Source organism: Neurospora hispaniola (assembly GCF_033458365.1).
Source record: "Neurospora hispaniola strain FGSC 10403 chromosome Unknown B0T23scaffold_5, whole genome shotgun sequence".
Lineage (NCBI taxonomy): Eukaryota > Fungi > Ascomycota > Sordariomycetes > Sordariales > Sordariaceae > Neurospora > Neurospora hispaniola.
Genome location: NW_026944410.1, coordinates 1,876,484 through 1,895,376, shown reverse-complemented (window position 1 = coordinate 1,895,376; position 18,893 = coordinate 1,876,484). Strand labels below are relative to the sequence as shown.

The window sequence follows — 18,893 nt, the reverse complement described above, 5'->3', positions numbered from 1 at the left end:
ATGAAATCGTGCCTGCCGGCTCTATGCCAGGGTCCCAAGCATAACTATGCCAAGATCAAACATGAAGTCCGTGCTCTATACTCATCTGACCAATTGTAGGCTTCAGCTGACACTTGGCGACTGATTGTGAGCTTGCACATTGCTCCTGGTGCACAGTGTTCCCTACGTCAGAGCTCGACGCAGACCCCTGAATGGCGCCCGCTTGCACTATCAAACACCCCCGCAAATACCGTAGCTGCCGCGATAGTACATAATCAGTCATGGTGGTGGTGGAGGGACCTGAACCCAAAACACAAGGCCAGATCATTCGACCTCCATCACCCCGTCAAACGTTATCATCCGCCCAGCAAACCCGTCCAGACTCCTGTTCAGTTCAGTAGTCGGCTTTGGGATGTCGCGGCGATTTAACTTCATAGTCCTTCGTTTAGCCGTTCATCCCTTTCTGTTCTCTGTACTATATGACCTCTCTTCTATCCCTGGGCCATTTTGCTAGAGCTGCTCCAACAAACGCCCGTTCGATTCGCGCCTAGATAACCCAAAGCTCTGGACAATCTACCAAAGTTCCCCAAGCAACGGCGCATAGCGCTCAAATACCAATACATAGAACCGGCATAACAATACAGAAACCACGCATACACAACGCTTCAGGCATGGCGAACGGCCTCTTCACATACGTTGCCATCTCCTTGTTTACTATCGGCCCGCTTCTCGCCCTGTTGATCCCCTTCATATGGCGACTGGTCGGTTCCTCGCTGGGATGGTACTTGCGTAGGAAGACAGACGGCCGACGCTGCCACATTCTCGAGGTGGTGGAGGCCGACGAAAGGAAATATCGGGACGCCAAGAGCGCAAAGGGCCGAAAAGAGGAGAAAGAGGATCGGGACACCTTCAACAACACCGAAGCTACCGGCACATCGGACGGCAAGGTCTACGATAAGGATTGGGATGGCATCGTGGGCTTCTTCCACCCCTTTTGGTGAGTTGTCCTTAGGGGATCTCTTCCTGTTACATATCTGGCACTAACACCAGACGCAGCAATGCCGGCGGAGGCGGAGAGAGGGTCCTTTGGGCTGCTATTCGGGCCACGCAGAAACGCTGGCCCAAAGCCAAGTGTGTTGTCTATACGGGTGATCACGATGTTAGCAAGGAGGCTATCCTCTCCAGAGTAGAGGTGAGAGAAGTGCTCAACTGTACCGCTTCAAGCGCAATCGCAAGTGTCTAGCTGACCTCTTCACTTCAACAGCAACGCTTCAACATCCACCTCCACCCGCCCACCGTCAACTTCCTCTACCTGTCTACCCGGCGATGGGTTCTCGCCTCCACATGGCCCTACTTCACCCTCGCCGGCCAGTCCTTTGGCTCTCTTATCATGGCCTGGGACGCCTTCTCCCTGCTCGTGCCCGACATCTTCGTCGACACTATGGGCTACGCCTTCGCTCTCGGTTTCTCCCGCTTCCTCTTCCGCGACGTGCCCACAGCCGCCTACGTGCACTACCCAACCATCTCGACCGACATGCTCGAGTCACTCGACCCGGCCTCCACCGTCGGCAGCCAGGGCGTCAACGCCGGCAAGGGCACTGGTGCCAAGGGCCGCGCCAAGAAGGTCTACTGGCAGCTGTTCGCACGGTTGTACTCGCTCATGGGCGCGTCCGTGGACGTGGTAATGACCAATTCGACCTGGACGCAGGCGCACATCGAGAAGCTATGGGGACCTGTGCGCAATCTGACGGGCGCGGTGCCCGGTATCAAGTCCAAGGTCAACCCCATCGCCGTGGTCTACCCGCCCGTGGCCGTCGAGGAGCTGGAGCAGGAGGTTGAGGTTTCCCCGGAAAGCGAGAAGCGGAGAGAGAATGTGCTGCTGTACATTGCGCAGTTCAGGCCAGAGAAGAACCACCAACTCATTGTGCAGGCGTTTGCGGAATTCTTGAAGAGCGGATCGGAAGCGGCGAGGGACGCCAAGTTGATCCTGGTCGGCAGTGTAAGGGATGATTACGACTCGAAGAGGGTCTACAAGCTACGGCTGCTGGTCAACGAGCTGCATATCAAGGACCGGGTTGAGTTCCATCTGGATGCGTCGTGGCCGGATATCCTGGAGTGGTTGAGGCGCGCAAGCGTAGGCGTTAATGGCATGTGGAACGAGCACTTTGGCATCGGAGTGGTGGAGTATCAGGCTGCTGGGTTGATCTCGGTGGTGCATGACAGTGGTGGACCTAAGCTGGATATCGTTGTCGAGGTCGATGGAGAACCTACTGGTGAGTTTTGCACTTTTTACTCCTTTCTCGGGCCGAGTTTGACTAACGAATGTAAAGGCTTCCACGCCACGACCTCCAAGGAATTCGCAGAGGGCTTCGAGAAGGCTTTGTCCTTGCCTAACCCGTACGCTGTCCGGTTGAGGGCCCGCAAGTCGGCGAAACGCTTCACTGAGGAGGAGTTCGCGAGGAGATGGATCGAGCAACTGGAGAAATGTGTGGCTATGAAGGCGGTTGAAAAGCCCAAGAGCAGACAGTGATCGCGCCATTACTGCCTTGTTCGCTCCTGCACCTTGCCTTATTATACGAACGTCATTACTATGCTGGGGAGTGTGGCGGGCTACCGGCCCTAGCCAGAAGAGCCAGTAGATATCATCATGGATACCCTTTTCTTAATATACAAATAATCAACCAGCTGTTTGTATTTATCCTGAGTTGTTGAAATGTCATGCATCGGGAGGTGGTCAGACATATATGGGCACTATCAGCCTTGTCTTAATCATGATGGGTATATAGAGGCTTGAATCAATTCACATTTTCTTGATGATGTAAGATGGATGACAAGACCGTTCTTCTACAATATATTGACGTTTCAACCTGAACCCTACGAGGAGTTTTGTCGCTAGGTACTTGTAAAACGAGTCAAGATCAGGGGTGAGTTTAGAGGCTGTGTGGCCCGTGCGTACCACTCAGAAAATCCAGACTCCATCGACCACTCAGGTTCTCCCTATTATTTACTTTCCTATAAGGTATCAGATGACCCGACCCCATACCCAAAGCTTCCTGACCCAGTGGTCCGTGCATTTATATAGAAAATTGGTCCGACCTACTAAAATGAAAAATTGATACAATTATTGTAAAACGTATTCGTACAAAGTCACTTTAATAATAATATTAAGTAAGATTATTTCTCCTTATAAGGCCGAGGTATACTACTTGTAGTCTCCTTTTATACAATATTTCGGCGATACTATTATAAACGAAATTAAATTCAATACTATTAATACTTCTACCTATACGAAGAACAATGTACACGTAGAAGTTTCCCCGCGGAGAAAGATCCCTAATCGCCCGTAGAAGATTTTCCCTATAGAGAAATAATTATTTATAGAAGGACCTAATACCGATAGAACACTATAAATATAGCTAGGGATTAAATAACCTAAAGGTAATCTAATTTATCCTTAAGTTATTTCTAATTTATTTTAATTATCCCTACTATTATTAATTCCAATACTTTAACTATAATTACTAGGCTTAAACTTTAAATAAAGAAATTATAATTTTTATAGGCTTATTTATATTATAATAGAATTCGTCCTAAATAATATAACCCCAACCTTTACTACTATTACCGTAATAGATAGGGGGAGGGCCTATAATAAATTTATAATTAATATAAACTCTATAAAATATATTTTAAAAACTTATAACTATATTTAACCGCCTTATATAATATATAAATAAATAGAATAGAAGAATATATATTATAATATTATTTATATATTTTCTTTATCTATTAAATATTAATTTAAAAATTATTAATAATATATTAGGGATATATTAGAAATATAATTAGGAAATTTATATTCCCGTTCTTCTAAAAGGGTATTTATATTAAATTATCTACCTTTTTCTCCGCCTTATTATTTTACTAATTCCCTTATACCCCTCTATTTTTAAATTCTAATTATAAATCTATTAAATCCGAATCTTCTTTATTTTCCTACTACTTTTCCTATTATATCTCTTACTTATCCTCTTACTATTTATCCTCCAACTATTTCTCCTACTCATCCTCCTACTATTTCTTTTATTTATCCTCCTATTATTTATCCTCTAGTTACTTCTCCTATTTATCCTCCTACTATTTCTCCTATTTATTCTCTTACTACTTATCTTCTAACTACTTCTCCTATTTATCCTCCTACTATTTCTCCTATTTATCCTTTTACTACTCATCCTCCAGCTACTTCTCCTATTTATCCTCCTACTATTTCTCCTACTTATCCTCTTACTATTTATCTTCTAACTATTTCTCCTACTCATCCTCCTACTATTTCTCCTACTTATCCTCCTACTACTTATCCTCCGGCTGCTTTTTTTATTTATCCTCCTACTATTTCTCCTATTTATCCTCTTACTACTCATCCTCCGGCTACTTCTCCTACTTATCCTCCTACTATTTCTCCTACTCATCCTCCTACTACTTATCCTCCGGCTACTTCTCCTACTTATCCTCCTACTATTTTTCCTATTTATCCTCCTACTACTTATTCTCCGGCTATTTCTCCTACTATATCTCTTACTTATCCTCCTACTACTTATCCTAAATTAAAAACAAATCCAATATATAAGTCTAGAAGGCGTTTCTAACCTAAATAACCAAATCCAATTCTCTATTAAAACTTATTACCTTATATTTCTTAGGAATAACCGGGTATAAAGTCCTACTAGGGATAAGGATAATTATAGCCTAACTTAAAGTTATAAAAGCTATTAAATCCTTATACTATCTTAAATTTATTTATAATTAATTTAATTGTATTGAGATTTTGTAGGGTTAGGTTATATATTAATAGTAACTATATAAACCTTAACCTTAATACCTCCAATTAAAACGTCCGGTAGATATTCCTTAGGAATATTATAGATATTTTTCAAATACCTAATTAAATTACTATAAATTATAAATATAATTTAATACGGTTAAATATTAACTTTTATATTAATTTTAATAATTTTCAAATTTTACTTATATTAAAACTATATTAAATATCCGTACTATAATAATCCAGTTTAAATTCCTTCTAGCGGTAGAAGATCTTACTAAGGGCGATTATATATATATTCTACGGAAATTAGTAGGGATAATTTAGGAATAAATTAATATTTAGTCCCTATACTTATATATTTATTAGCCTTTAAAGGGGGTACTACAGCCCAATATTTACTTTTATCCTCAAATTTAACAGGTTTCTAATTACTATTTAAATATTCTTTATATATATTAAAGGTCGTGAATTTATAGTAAGTAAGCGCTATTTTATAAAATAAATCGTTAATTACCCTTAATAAATCTTATAGTAGCGGCGGAGTAATAGTAGTAAAATAATAAATATTTAAATAAATAAAGAATAATCGGACGAAAAAGATTTCTAAAGAAAGGATTAAAATTATTCCTCTTATATTAATAAATATATATATAATTATATAATCTATATTATCCTATACCTATTATCCGCGAAGAGGGGTAAAATATCTAATAAAATCCGTTAATTTACCGACTAATTTCAAATAAAACCCTAATAAATCCGAGGAAATCCAAATTTATTCGCTAACCTATCGTACAATCTAAGTTTTTTTTTTCTATTAGTACTACTATACAAACTTTTATATAAATTTATATATTGTTTATATATAAGATTCGGTATTGTAATATAATTAATATTTATATATACTATCTTTTTAAAAGGCTACTAATTCGAACTACCTTTTTTAAATCCTTTTTCTTAGGTTTTTTTTCTTTTCTTTATTTTTATTTCTAAAAAATAAATTTAACGTATATAATTTCATATAAACGAAGATATTATATAATTTAATAGAGGGCTATATAATACTTAATAACGAGTTTTTTATATAAATAAAATTTTACAATTTATATTACAAATAAAATATAACTTCCTTAATAGAAATATTACTTACTTATCTTCTACCTAAATTTATATATATAAAACTACTAGTAGATATTTCCTATAATAAAAGTTCTAATAATATTTTCATTTAAAGTATAATTCCCTATAGGAAAATAATAAAGGTATAATTCCCTATAGGAAAATAATAAAGGTATAATTCCCCATAGGAAAATAGGGAAGGTATAATTCCCTATAAGAAAATAATAAAGGTATAATTCCCTATAGGAAAACAATAAAGGTATGATTCCCTATAGGAAAATAATAAAGGTATAATTCCCTATAGGAAAATAATAAAGGCATAATTCCCTATAGGAAAATAAGGAAGGTATAATTCCCTATAGAAAAATAATAAAGGTATAATTCCCTATAGGAAAATAATAAAGGTATAATTCCCTATAGGAAAATAATAAAGGTATAGAATAAAAATATACTTCCCTATATAGTAATAGTACGGTAGTAGTAGAAATAATATTAATATAATATATATACGAGGAAATTTAATAAAGTTAGAAGGAATTAGAATTGGGAGGAGAGTTTAATTAGATTCTATAAATATATAGCCCCCGGAGGGGGGTATAAAGAGGCTTAGGGAATAGAAATATATAAATATAAGTAAAGAAGAATTAAAAAATAATTAATTCTAATATTTAACCTAACGGTAAAAGGTAGCTTTTAATAAATTAAATACTAAATAGGTATTTCTAAAACCCTTTAAGGGCTATTAATTTATTAAAAATATATTAGTAATATAACCTAAAGCGTATATAAATAAAAAGGGGTATCGATTAGCCTAACCCAACGCCTACCCTAATACTAAATATATATATTATTCCCGAATAAAGATATTAATTCCATCCTCCAACGCCTTATTAAAATAAAATTAAATTCAAACCGAATCTACTATTTTAATATCGCTATCCCCTTTATACCTACTATCCTAACCTTCTATATTTTAATCCCTATTCTTATTATTATCCTTATTAATTATTATTAATTCCCTATTCCTACTTTTACTACTTCTCCCAAACAAATTACTATTATAATTATTATCCTCTCTATCCTTATCCATATTCGTTAAATTAATACTCTCCCTTTCGGATAATTTTAAAATCTATTTAACAAATAAATTTAAACCCGAACTTTATAAAAATCTATATTATAAATATATTCTATAATTAAATACCAACCCTATTCGACTTCTATTATACCTATTCCTATTACCTTTCTTAATTATTAATAACCTAATCCTAAAAACCGACTTAGAAAGCAACCTAGAAAACAACCAAGAAAGTAACCTCAATATAAACAAAAATATAAAACCCCTCCTTAAAACTATAATATTAGTAAATTCTAAAGTAGTTATATTATTAGAAGGTAAATACCTTACTATTAATAACGCTAATTAAATATTAAATAACGAAGTAAAATTTTAGGGACTTCTATATCCTCTTAGTATTAAATTACTCTTAAAATTAAATTCTAAAGGAGTTTCTAAACGTCTAAAATTAATTAGGACGGAAAAACCTCTATTTAAAAAATTAGAAATTATAGAACCTATAAACATAAAGGAATAGAGGCGGGCTAGGACGGATATTATAATACTAAGGCCTCCTTTTAAAGAATAAAGGGTTAAACTAGGTTAATATTATTAAAATTAATAATTGCGCTAATTAATAAAGAGGTTATTATTATCTAAATTAAATTCTAAATTAAATAAAAATTCGATTATTATATTAGCGGCCCTTCTAATAATACTTCTAAATAGTAAATCGGTTTCTATATTAAGACTAAGAGTAAATTTTAAATTACTAAAATTAATAGTATCGGTAATAGAACTTCCTATAATACTTATAGCCGGGCTTTTACCCTTATAGTACAATCTATTAAAGAATAAAGAATTTAAATTCGAAGAATTCGAACTTCCCGAATTTAAAAAATACCCCTATTTTAAACTACTACTCGCACTTATATACAACAGAATATTAATATTATAAACCCTACTAAAGAGTTAGTTATACAATTATATACTAGTATTATTATTATAAAAACTTTTAACAAGCTTCTAATTTATTTAATTAAGGTCCTAAGCCTCTTATTAACTATTATTACTAAAAAGAAACTCTAAATTCTCTAATTTTAAACTTTCCTAACAGCTGGGCACTTTCTATATAGTAATAATATTTATAATATTTTTAACGAACGATTAATCGGCTATTAACTTACAAATAACAGTCTTAAACGTAAATATAATAATTTTATATAAATTATAAAAATAAATCTACTCTAAATTATAGAAAGTATAAATAAAATTTATTCTTTAAATATAGCGAAGGGCGTAATATTTATATTAATTAAATTAACTAGCGGTTTAACGAATTATAATATTTTAAATAATTAAATTTTTATACTAATAATAAATATATCTCTTCTTACTTTTATTAACAAAAATAATTAAACTTTTAAAATAATAATAGTCTAGGAGAAAATTAAGAGGGGAAGTATAGTGCGAAATAGGGATACAGCCCTTTTCGTCCAAAGGAACAATTAGGAATTAGTTTCTTATTAGTATGATTTTAAAGTATTATAACTAGTTAATACGGGTTAGGCCAATCCTTTAATAGAATTGTAAAAATTTATTTAAATTAGAGAAAGCGAATAAATTAAAGCTATAAAAATAATAAGTACTAATAAAGTAGAACTAATAGTATATTAAAAGGATCCGTAGGAGTAAATTAGAAAGTTAATTATTATAAATAATATTATAATTACATTTACCCTAAAAAAAATATATTTAAAATTACTTCGGTTTCCGAGGGCCGTATCCTCTTCCTTTAAAAAATCTTCATTTAGAATAAAAGGGTCGAATTAGGAAATAGTATAAATAAATTTACCCTTTTTAAAAAACTAGAATTTAAAAATCCTAACTTAAATTTAGGCCGGGAAGGTATTAAAATTAAACCTTCTATTATTAATAAAACTAAATAAATCTAAAATAACTACTTCTCCTTCTTCTAGCGTAATAAATTTAATATTAGAATATACTTAATTAATCTATATATTTATATTCTTCTTTTTATTATATTATTTCTATACTAATTTCTAATCCAGAATACCGGTTATAAAATATTAACATAATATTTCTAACTAAATTTAATTAATATTAGTATTTTTCCCGTATTCAAATTTACTTTATAGAACCTATAATTGTATAATAGGGTAAAGGGTAATAGTATTTTTTTTAATTATTACAAGTATTATATATTATTTAGGTATATTTTATAGGCCCTACCCGTAACCGTACAATTTCTACCTCTAATTCAATAATCTTTCTCCTAAAATTATTTACTTCTCTTTAAGTTCGATCCTTTTATTCTTCAACTTCGTCCTTTTATTTATTTACTTCGGCCTTTTCAATTTAAAGATTATTATTAAGTCCAACTAAAATACTACGAACTCGGGCATATTATATATTTATATAGGGCCCTTCTTAATATAATTCGTATTTATTAAAAGTAAATAGTAGTATAAAATTATCTATAGTTTACAATCCCCTAAATATTTTAATATAAAAGAGAAATAGATATTTCAAATTAGATTTAATAATTATAAAATATTCGAATTTAATACTTATTATAATTAAATGAAAATAGATAGTATATAAATAGTAAATTAAAGGAGATATAATATTATAAGGGAAATTCGGATATTTAGCGAAAGAAAGTATAATAAAAAAAAAGTATAATAAGAAAGGATATAAGAAAATATAATAGTAGAAGCTAAAATAAACCGGCGTACCCGAAATTTATTAAAAATTAAAAGAAGAAAATATTAATTAGAAGAAGAAATATAAAAGTCTTCTTATAATAGGAGAACCTTAAACCGCGGGAGGCGTACGAATATTAATAGAAAATAGAAGGACGGATAATAATTAATATCCGCCCCGAAAGTAAAAATAGAAGCCGAAGCGATATATTAAATAAATTTATTAGTATCGAAAGGGATAAAAATATAAGGATACTAAATAAATAAATAAAAGTAAAGAAATACTAAAAATTAAGATTTATTTCTAATAATTTTAATAGGAAAATAAATAAATAATTTATTAAATATTAATTTAATAGAGGAGAGACTATTAAAAAATAAAAATAGTATTAAACCAGCGGAAATAGTAATTCAATTAAAATATTTTAAATAGGGCCCTCCTCCGACTGAGGTATTTTAGCTTAAAATTTCAAATATAGGGTCCTATTTAGGTAGGACTAATTCAATCCTATATTATAAATAATAATTTTATTAACTTCTTAGACCTACGTAATAATAATTTGAACGTTATAAATAATAACTTCTATACCTCTAAAGTAAATAAAATTTAAATATAAGTTAAAATAAGGGGATAGGGTATTGAAGAGAAGCTTTTAATTATAGTAATTTTAAAGTATTAAAAATAGAATTAAGGAATAAAATTGAAGGTCGGTAAATTAATATTATTCCTTTATAATATTTTCTATAAAGTTCTAAATTATTTATTCCAAAGTATATATATTCCCCTTCTTCGATAATATATCTTCAAAATAAAATTTCCTTATAGAGAAACTATAATTACTTTTTTATATAAAATACTCTTTAATTTTATTAAGAAGGTGAGGTATTTTATAAAAGCCCTCCTCCTCCCCTCCTAATTATTCCTTCCAATTTATTTTTCCTACTTTCTTTTAATTATATTTCAAAATAAGGTTTCTCTATAAGGAAATAATATAATTAAAAAAGATTTAATAATTTACTTCTCTATAGAAAATACTCTTTAATTCTATTAATAAAGTAAAGTATTTTATAAAAGTTTCCTCCTAATCATTCCTCCCAATTCATCTTTCTCCACTTTTAATTATACTTTTTTAAAGTAAGGTTTTCCTACGGGGAAATAACGTAATTAGCAAAGACTTAGTAATTTATATCTTCGTATAAAATATTTTAAATATATAGCCCCGTTATAAGTATAAACCCTTATTTATATTAAAACGCCTCTATTTACTTACTTATAATAATTAATTAGAGATTTTAATTTAATTTAATAAATTACAATATATTTATATATTTAAATAATTAAAGTACTTAACTATTTAATTTAATTAAATATCTATAATAATACCCTTAATTTAAAAATTATCCCTATTTATATAATAGAACCTCCTACTTAAACTATTCTTTATAATTTTCAATTACTAAATTAAATTATTTATTAAATAATTCAAAATTAACTCCTTTTACCCTTAAGTCTTCCATTACATCTACTCTTATTTAAAAGACCGGATTGAAAAAGCGTATTGATAAATTCTTATTCTATATTTTTTTATTATATATAAATTCGAAATATATACCTAAAAATCAATTACTATAGAAAATATTAGAAGAATTCCATTCCTACCCTATACCTTATAGGTACTATATATCAACCGCCAAATATTAGGATCCATATCCTTTAGGGATATAATAATATTCTATACCCTTCCGAATTATTAGTATATCCGCTATAATAATTACCCTATTTAGAGGACGCTTCGGGTACCCTATATAAGTATTTTCCTTATAATTAATAGGAATACTTTTAAAATAATATTTATAATAAATAAAAATTTTATTAAAATATTTATAAAAGTTTTAATTAATAATTTATTTATAAGGTTTAACACAATCAACCTTATTTACGCTTTATTAAAGGAATTAGAGAGACGGAGTATAATATTTAGGGGCGAAAATAAACGGTTATTGGATAAGGGTTAGCTAGAATATAATTAAGATTAAGTAAATTAATATTATTTCACTTATTAAGATTGAAATACTATATAAATAAATCAGCGGAGGCCGAAAGTATCAATTTAATATTTAAGAAAATTTTTATACAATATTTTCAATATACCTTTTAAAATCCATTTATCTTTCCCAATATTTATTACTTTTATTCTATATAATAAACTTATATATATTTCTTTACCTCCCCGCGTAGGCTTTTTCGTAGCTCCGTATAATTAATTAAATTATAATTTAATAATTAAATATAAAAGGAGCTTTACTAAAATAAAAATTATTTTCTTTATTTTTTCGTATAGTAGCGAATAATCCGAATAACACCGACCAAAGATATTTTATAGTAGGTAATTACCTAGATCGAACAATATTACTAAATAGGCTATTAAATATAACTTCCCTCGCAGGATCTATTCTTTCCCTATAAAGAAATTTCAAACATTAAAATCTATATAGGCTTAAAGTTTCTCTATAGGGAAACAATCTTAAACGGCCTAAGAAATAATTAACGTTTATCTATAGAGAAAAAAAAAATAGGCGTATAAAATCGCTTAATACTAACGCCTAAATTACTAAACTAGAAGACAAATAAATTAAGAAGTACAGTAATTATATATTTAAATAATTTAATAAAAATTTAAACCTATATTAATTTTAAAAGGAAATTACTTTATTTATACTATTATAAACCCTCCTATAAATTTAATATAATATTTTATAAAGTACAATTTAACTCCAACTAATTTCAATATATAGCCTTTAATACCGACCCGTTCCAATTTAAAAGTATATTATATATCAAAATTACTATAATTATTATTTTATTTATCCGATTTTCTAATTATTCTATTTAAATATTTACTTATAAAATTAATTATATTTACAAAAATATTATAATATAATAACGTACCGCTTATTCAATAAGTTTAAACCTAGTATAGAAAATATTACAATTAATTACTTCGATCTATAATATTAGGTTTTCGAATTAGTAAAATAGTTAAATACTAAAAGCATCTATAAAAATAATATTTTAATTAATATATAAAATAATAAAAATAAAATATAGGTAAAGCGTAATATATATTGTATATATTATTCCTAATTCTAAATAACGTTATTTCTATTAAGTAAAGTAAATTGAAACAAAAATACATTAGTACATTATCCAGCCTATAATATAATACTATTTCCATTAAATTAGTATTATTAATATTAATTTTAATAATTTTAGTAAAATTTAATAGGTAGATCCGTAAAAGCTAATTCCCTTTCCGGCAATAATTTAATAAGTAATTGATCTTTAGGATTAGTACTAGGTAGTAATCCAAATTATATAATTTGAATATATTATTTAAATAGTTTAAATTATTAGACTATTTATTACTAATTATTTTAAATTGTAATTAAATAGTACAGTATAGGAATATTAAATTCGAATATAGTACTTAAACGGCGGTAATTTATTCGGATAAACTTATTAGTTTGTATATTGTAATGAAGCCTTTCCGATCCTATAGTAGCCTGAACTTTATTTAGAGACTTAAAATAAGGAATATACTTTTAGAACCAGGGTATATCCCCTATAGTTATTTATTAATTACGAAAAGATTAATAATAATTATTTTAAAGTATAATTATATATATACTTTTTCGTAAGTTTTACCCTAAATATCCTTCTATTTAGGGAATAAAGCGGCGAAAATAAACAATTAATATTTATTATAAGTATTTTCAATAATAGTTAATATAAACAAGCTAAAAATACATTTAAAAGTGAACAGGTCTATTGGAACAAATTAATAATCCTTTTAAATTAATTAAATATTCCGGATATCAAATACTATCCCGGATAATTTTATATATTTTAATAAAAATTAGAAAGGTAGAACCTTAAATAGTAATAGTAGAATAAATAAATTATACTATTATATCCCTAGCAATTTTATATATATTGTAATAAAAAGAGTAAATAAAGAATTTACTTTATGATTAACTATTATAAAATTTAAGAGTACCTATTCTTATATTTAAAATTGTAATAGGAAATATTCTTCGTTCCTCTACATTATACTATACGCATCCTTCCACTTCGTATTCGGCGGTACGGATTAGTAGTTAGAAGCTGTATTATTATTAGCGATATTTCCCTATATAATTTATATTAATAAATAAGTTAATAGCGTTCAAACGGATATTATAGGTATAGGGTCTTAAACTTCTACTTTATCCGTATTATTAGGACCTATTATATAATATTATCCGTTTAGCTTTTTCCGCTTTCTATTACAATTATAGATTAGGAATTATAATTATAATAATACTATAAAATAAACTTCTAATAACCGAATAGTAGAATATTAAATTAAACTATATTCCCTCGAATTACTTCGAATATCCTTAATATATTATTTAATATAAATCCTTAATTACTAAAATAACTAAATTTTAGCGGCGATAAGCAAAAGATAAATAGTAGCCTATATTAAATCCTTAATATAATACTTAATTTAAATCTTCGATTATTAAAGTAGTTGAATTTAAACAGTAGTTATATTAGTAAAGAAATATAGTAAGGTAATTAGAATAGTAAAGGAGGATTTTAAAGTAGTAAAGGTGTATAATAATATGCGTTATTAAAAGTAAGAGATGCGAAGTAGAAATTAAGAAAGTGAAGATTTAGGGAAAATTAAATTTAATAAGAAGGAAGGGGGGAGGGAGGGGGTAAGGAGGTATATAGTAAATAGGCAGAGTAGAATTCGCGTTTATATACGTAAGGGCAATATTATAAGTTAAACCGCTCCTTATTAGACTATTTATTATATATAATATAAATAGAACGTATTCGTACCTTTATTTATTATTATAATTATTATTTATAGGGGCTTATATAGTTCTCAGTCCGTAGGTATCTCTATTAAAATATATTGAAAAAGAAGCTATAATAGATATTAGACGAGAGGTATAAGGATAGTATAATACTTAATATATAGGAACTCGCTTTTTCAATTTCTTCCTCAACCTACAACTTTATTTAGAAATATAAAAAAAATCTTATATTTATATTAAATAAATAGCGTATACGGACTTCTTCCTATATTATAATTATTTGCCCGCAATTTACTATTTAGAATAGGCCTATTAGAATAGGCCTATTAGAATAGGCCTATCGACGTCCCTATAAAATAGAAGTATAAATATATATTTAATAAATTAAAAGTTTTATTTAAATAACTAGCAATTAATTAGGACCCGTTTTAATTAACTAATTACTTTATTACTTTATTAAATATTAACGCCCAATAAATTAAAGACTAATCTTTCGGGTTAATAGCTCCGAGATTAATACGCCCTATATATAGCAAATTACAAAATAACCCTATACTATAATATTTCCGCTTACTAATTTTAATCGGCTAATTTATACTATATATATTCGAACCCTTACAATCGTACTTTGGGGCCTATCCAACGACTTAGAAATACGGTTTAAAAATACTAATTCGGAAATAGATTTTAAGAATTGAATATAAATTATTTAAAAATCCTCTAATTCTATATTAGATTTCTAGAAGTCTAAAAGCGCGGAAATTACCCTCAGAATTTTAAATATAAATACAATAATCTAATTAATATATTATATAATTATAAGGAAAATTATTTCCAGGGTTTAATAATAGGGGATTTCCGCTAATCTTAATTACTTAATTACCTTCAATAGCCTATACGTCTCTTCGGACCTATAGGGCTAAATAATTATAATATCCGGCCTACTACCCTTACCTACCTACTAATCCGGATATTATACTATTTAGCCCTATAGGTCTAAAATAATTATACTATAAGGTAGTAAAGAAGTAAATAGGGGTTAATTAAAGTTAAATATTTATTATAAGAAATTAATTTCCGTATAGAAGATTTTTAAATATTATTAAATAGTATTTAAGGGAAATAGTTTAGAAGATTTCCGAACTATATTTCTAAATCGTCGAATATACTATTATTTCTCATTCCTTTATTTCCCTATAAAAAAAATTTGAAGGTTTATTAACCCTTTTTACTTTATACTATTATATTTTTACTTCTTTATAATAAAGGAAGAATATAATTAGATATAGTCGTTTAATAGTAAGGTTATTATTCGGTAATTCTAATTAGATTTATATTTAAGAATTTATAATTAAAGAGGGAAAGGCGGATTTTAAATAAATTAGAGTAGAGCGAAAGAGGAGGTTAATTATTGGATTTAAAGAATTTTATCCGTAATTATTATACTAAGAGCGAGGAGAATAATCGAATAGATTTATTAATATTATAGTATTATAGGGAATCGAAATTGTAATTACTATATTACTTTATAATAAATTTATTATTAATATATTTATTAAAGGGATTAATATACGGCGGATTTCGTTACCGAATAATAAATTTATTATAAAGAACTATAGTTAATCGCAATTTAGGACCTATATTAATAAATAGTATTATTAAATAAGAATTTCTAATTATAAATAATAATTAATTAAAGGAAGAATCTATTTCGAAGAAAACGGATCCGTCCTTATCTATCTTAATTACTTAGAACTATATTAATATTTAACTATACCGATTATTTCAGTAACTAATCCTACTAAATATAAATAAATAAATTTTATATTCGCAATTAACTTAACGCTAACTATAATTCTACACAAACTTATTAAAATATAATTTAATAATTACGGATTAAAACTATTAACGTATTTCCCTAAAAGTAAATAAATTAATACGGATAACCCCTATAAGGCCTCTAACTAAGAAAATAAACTATAAGATTACTAACGAGATTAAGCGGTTAAATATAATTAATTAAATATATATTATAGAGAAAAGGAGAGAGAGGGAGATTAGCGGAATTTAAAAGGCTAAATATAGTACGGTTTGGGCAGGGTATAGAGTAGGGATTGGACTGTGCTTAGTAAATGCTAGGGACCTACTAACATAAGCACCTATTAGAGCGGGTTACAGTGAATTTAATTTTGAAAATAAAAATTAGGAATAAAATATTCTTATAGTTTCTCTCGACTAAAATGAATAAAGGATTTATATTTATTAATAGGAGAATTAAAATAAAGTATTTTAATAAGATAAAAAATAAGATAAAAATTATGAAAGGTATTTATAATTTCTCTTCTTACTATTAAAGAGTTCGCTATTAATAAAAGGATATTTCTTTTCTTATCTTCTCTTCCTTTATAACGAAATAAAAATATAATAATCTATATTAAATAATAAGAGGTAAGGAATAGAAAATATAATATAACCTTCCAACTTACGCTTATAATATCGATCTTATAATATCCAATTCTAAAAAAGTTAAAATATAAAAAAGAAACCTCCCCTAAAACGACAGCAGAAACTTTATTAACTATAATATTATATTCACCCAAAATCTTATTATCTAACTATTTATTAACAAAAAAGTTAGAATATAAAAAAAAAACCTCCCCTAAAACAATAGCGGAAACTTTATTAGCTGCAATATTATATTTACTTAAGGTCTCGTTATCTAGTTATTTATTAATAAAAAAAATTAGAATATAAGAAAGAAACCTCCCCTAAAACAATAGCGGAAATTTTATTAGCTATAGTATTATATTCGTCTAAAGTTTCGTTATTTAGCCATTTATTTTTAAAATACTTTTATCCTCCTAATTTATATTATATCCCGTATATAATTAAAACTTAGTTTAAAATTTAAATCGATTTATAATATATTTAAAATATATCTTCGCCTCTATCCTCTTAGAAGTAAATTTAAATAATATAGTACTAACCTTCACTATTATTAGGAGGGCGAATAGGGGGGGGGCCTATAATAAATTAATAATTAATAGAAATTTTAAAAAAAATAGATATAAAATTTATAAATATAGGAATTCACTCTATATTCCGGATAAATATAGGGAATAAATAAAAGTATATTGTAGTATTCTTTGTATATTAATTTTATTTTTTTAATATTAATTTAAAAAATTATTAATAATAAATTAGGGATATATTAAAAATAGGACTAAAAGGCTTACCTTCCCGTTTTTTAAGTAGGAGATATTTATAAAATTATTTTAATTACCGTTATTATTTAATTATAAAATATTAAAAAAGTTCGGGTCGGGGTTAGAAAATAATTAAATTCCATTTATTTCCATATAAAAATAAATATCGCTACTATCTTTATTCTCTATAGAGAAAGTCTATATATTTCTAATAATATTTATTATATTACTAGTAGCCGAGAGAATAGAATCGACTTTTAGTATAATACTTTCGTAAAAATTACTTTAGTAATTTAATTATTATTAATATTTAATTATAAGTAATTCGGAGAGGCTATCTTTATTCTTTATAGGGAAAGTCTATATATTTTCGATAGTATTTATTATATCCTTAGTAACCGAAAGAGTAGGGTCGACTTCTAATATAACGCTTTTATAAAAATTATTTTAATAATCTAATTATTATTAATATTTAATTATAGGCGATTCGGAGGGGCTATTTTTATTCCCTATAGGGAAAGTCTATATATTTTCAGTAGTACTTATTATAATAAGCGTATTAGCAGTAGAATTAACTTCTAGTATAATACTTTTACAAAAATTACTTCGGAGGTTTAATTAATATAATCGTTTAATTATAGGTAATTCGGGGGAGGTATTCTCCGTAAATTATTTATTAATTAATTATAGGTTATATAGTATAATAACGTTCTAATAAGTTTTTTTAAATTTATTATTTGGTTTAAAGATTTCTATTAATTCTTTTTCGGATTTAATTATAATATTACCCCAATTAATCTTATCCGTAACTTTAATTTACGTAATTACTCTTTTATACTATTTATTTTTAAAAGACCCGATAGGGGTACTAGCTAAGTCCGTTACAAACCGACGTCGCTCCTCCTTTATTTATTTATATTTAAGGATAGTATTTATATTAAATAGATTAGTAGCGCCCCCGGATACTTTATTTAAGTCCTCGACTATAAGGATAATATCGTTAATAATACTACTAAAAATAAAATTTATAAATATTAGCCTATAAAGAGGTAAATATTTAAGGATAGTCTAGCCTATTTTACTATCTTCGAAACCCTCCTTATATATAATAT

The 18,893-nt window shown here is 28.2% G+C and overlaps 1 protein-coding gene across 1 annotated transcript; it reads left to right on the top strand.

The window, feature by feature from the left end:
* The first annotated feature begins 301 nt into the window (after positions 1-301).
* Positions 302-2,793, top strand: B0T23DRAFT_382114 (GDP-Man:Man(3)GlcNAc(2)-PP-Dol alpha-1,2-mannosyltransferase). Its single transcript, XM_062837305.1, has 4 exons — positions 302-976; positions 1,036-1,171; positions 1,244-2,252; positions 2,310-2,793. The coding sequence occupies exons 1-4, from the start codon at positions 651-653 to the stop codon at positions 2,507-2,509; spliced, it is 1,671 nt and encodes a 556-aa protein (XP_062691784.1). The 5' UTR covers positions 302-650; the 3' UTR covers positions 2,510-2,793.
* The last annotated feature ends 16,100 nt before the right edge of the window (positions 2,794-18,893 follow it).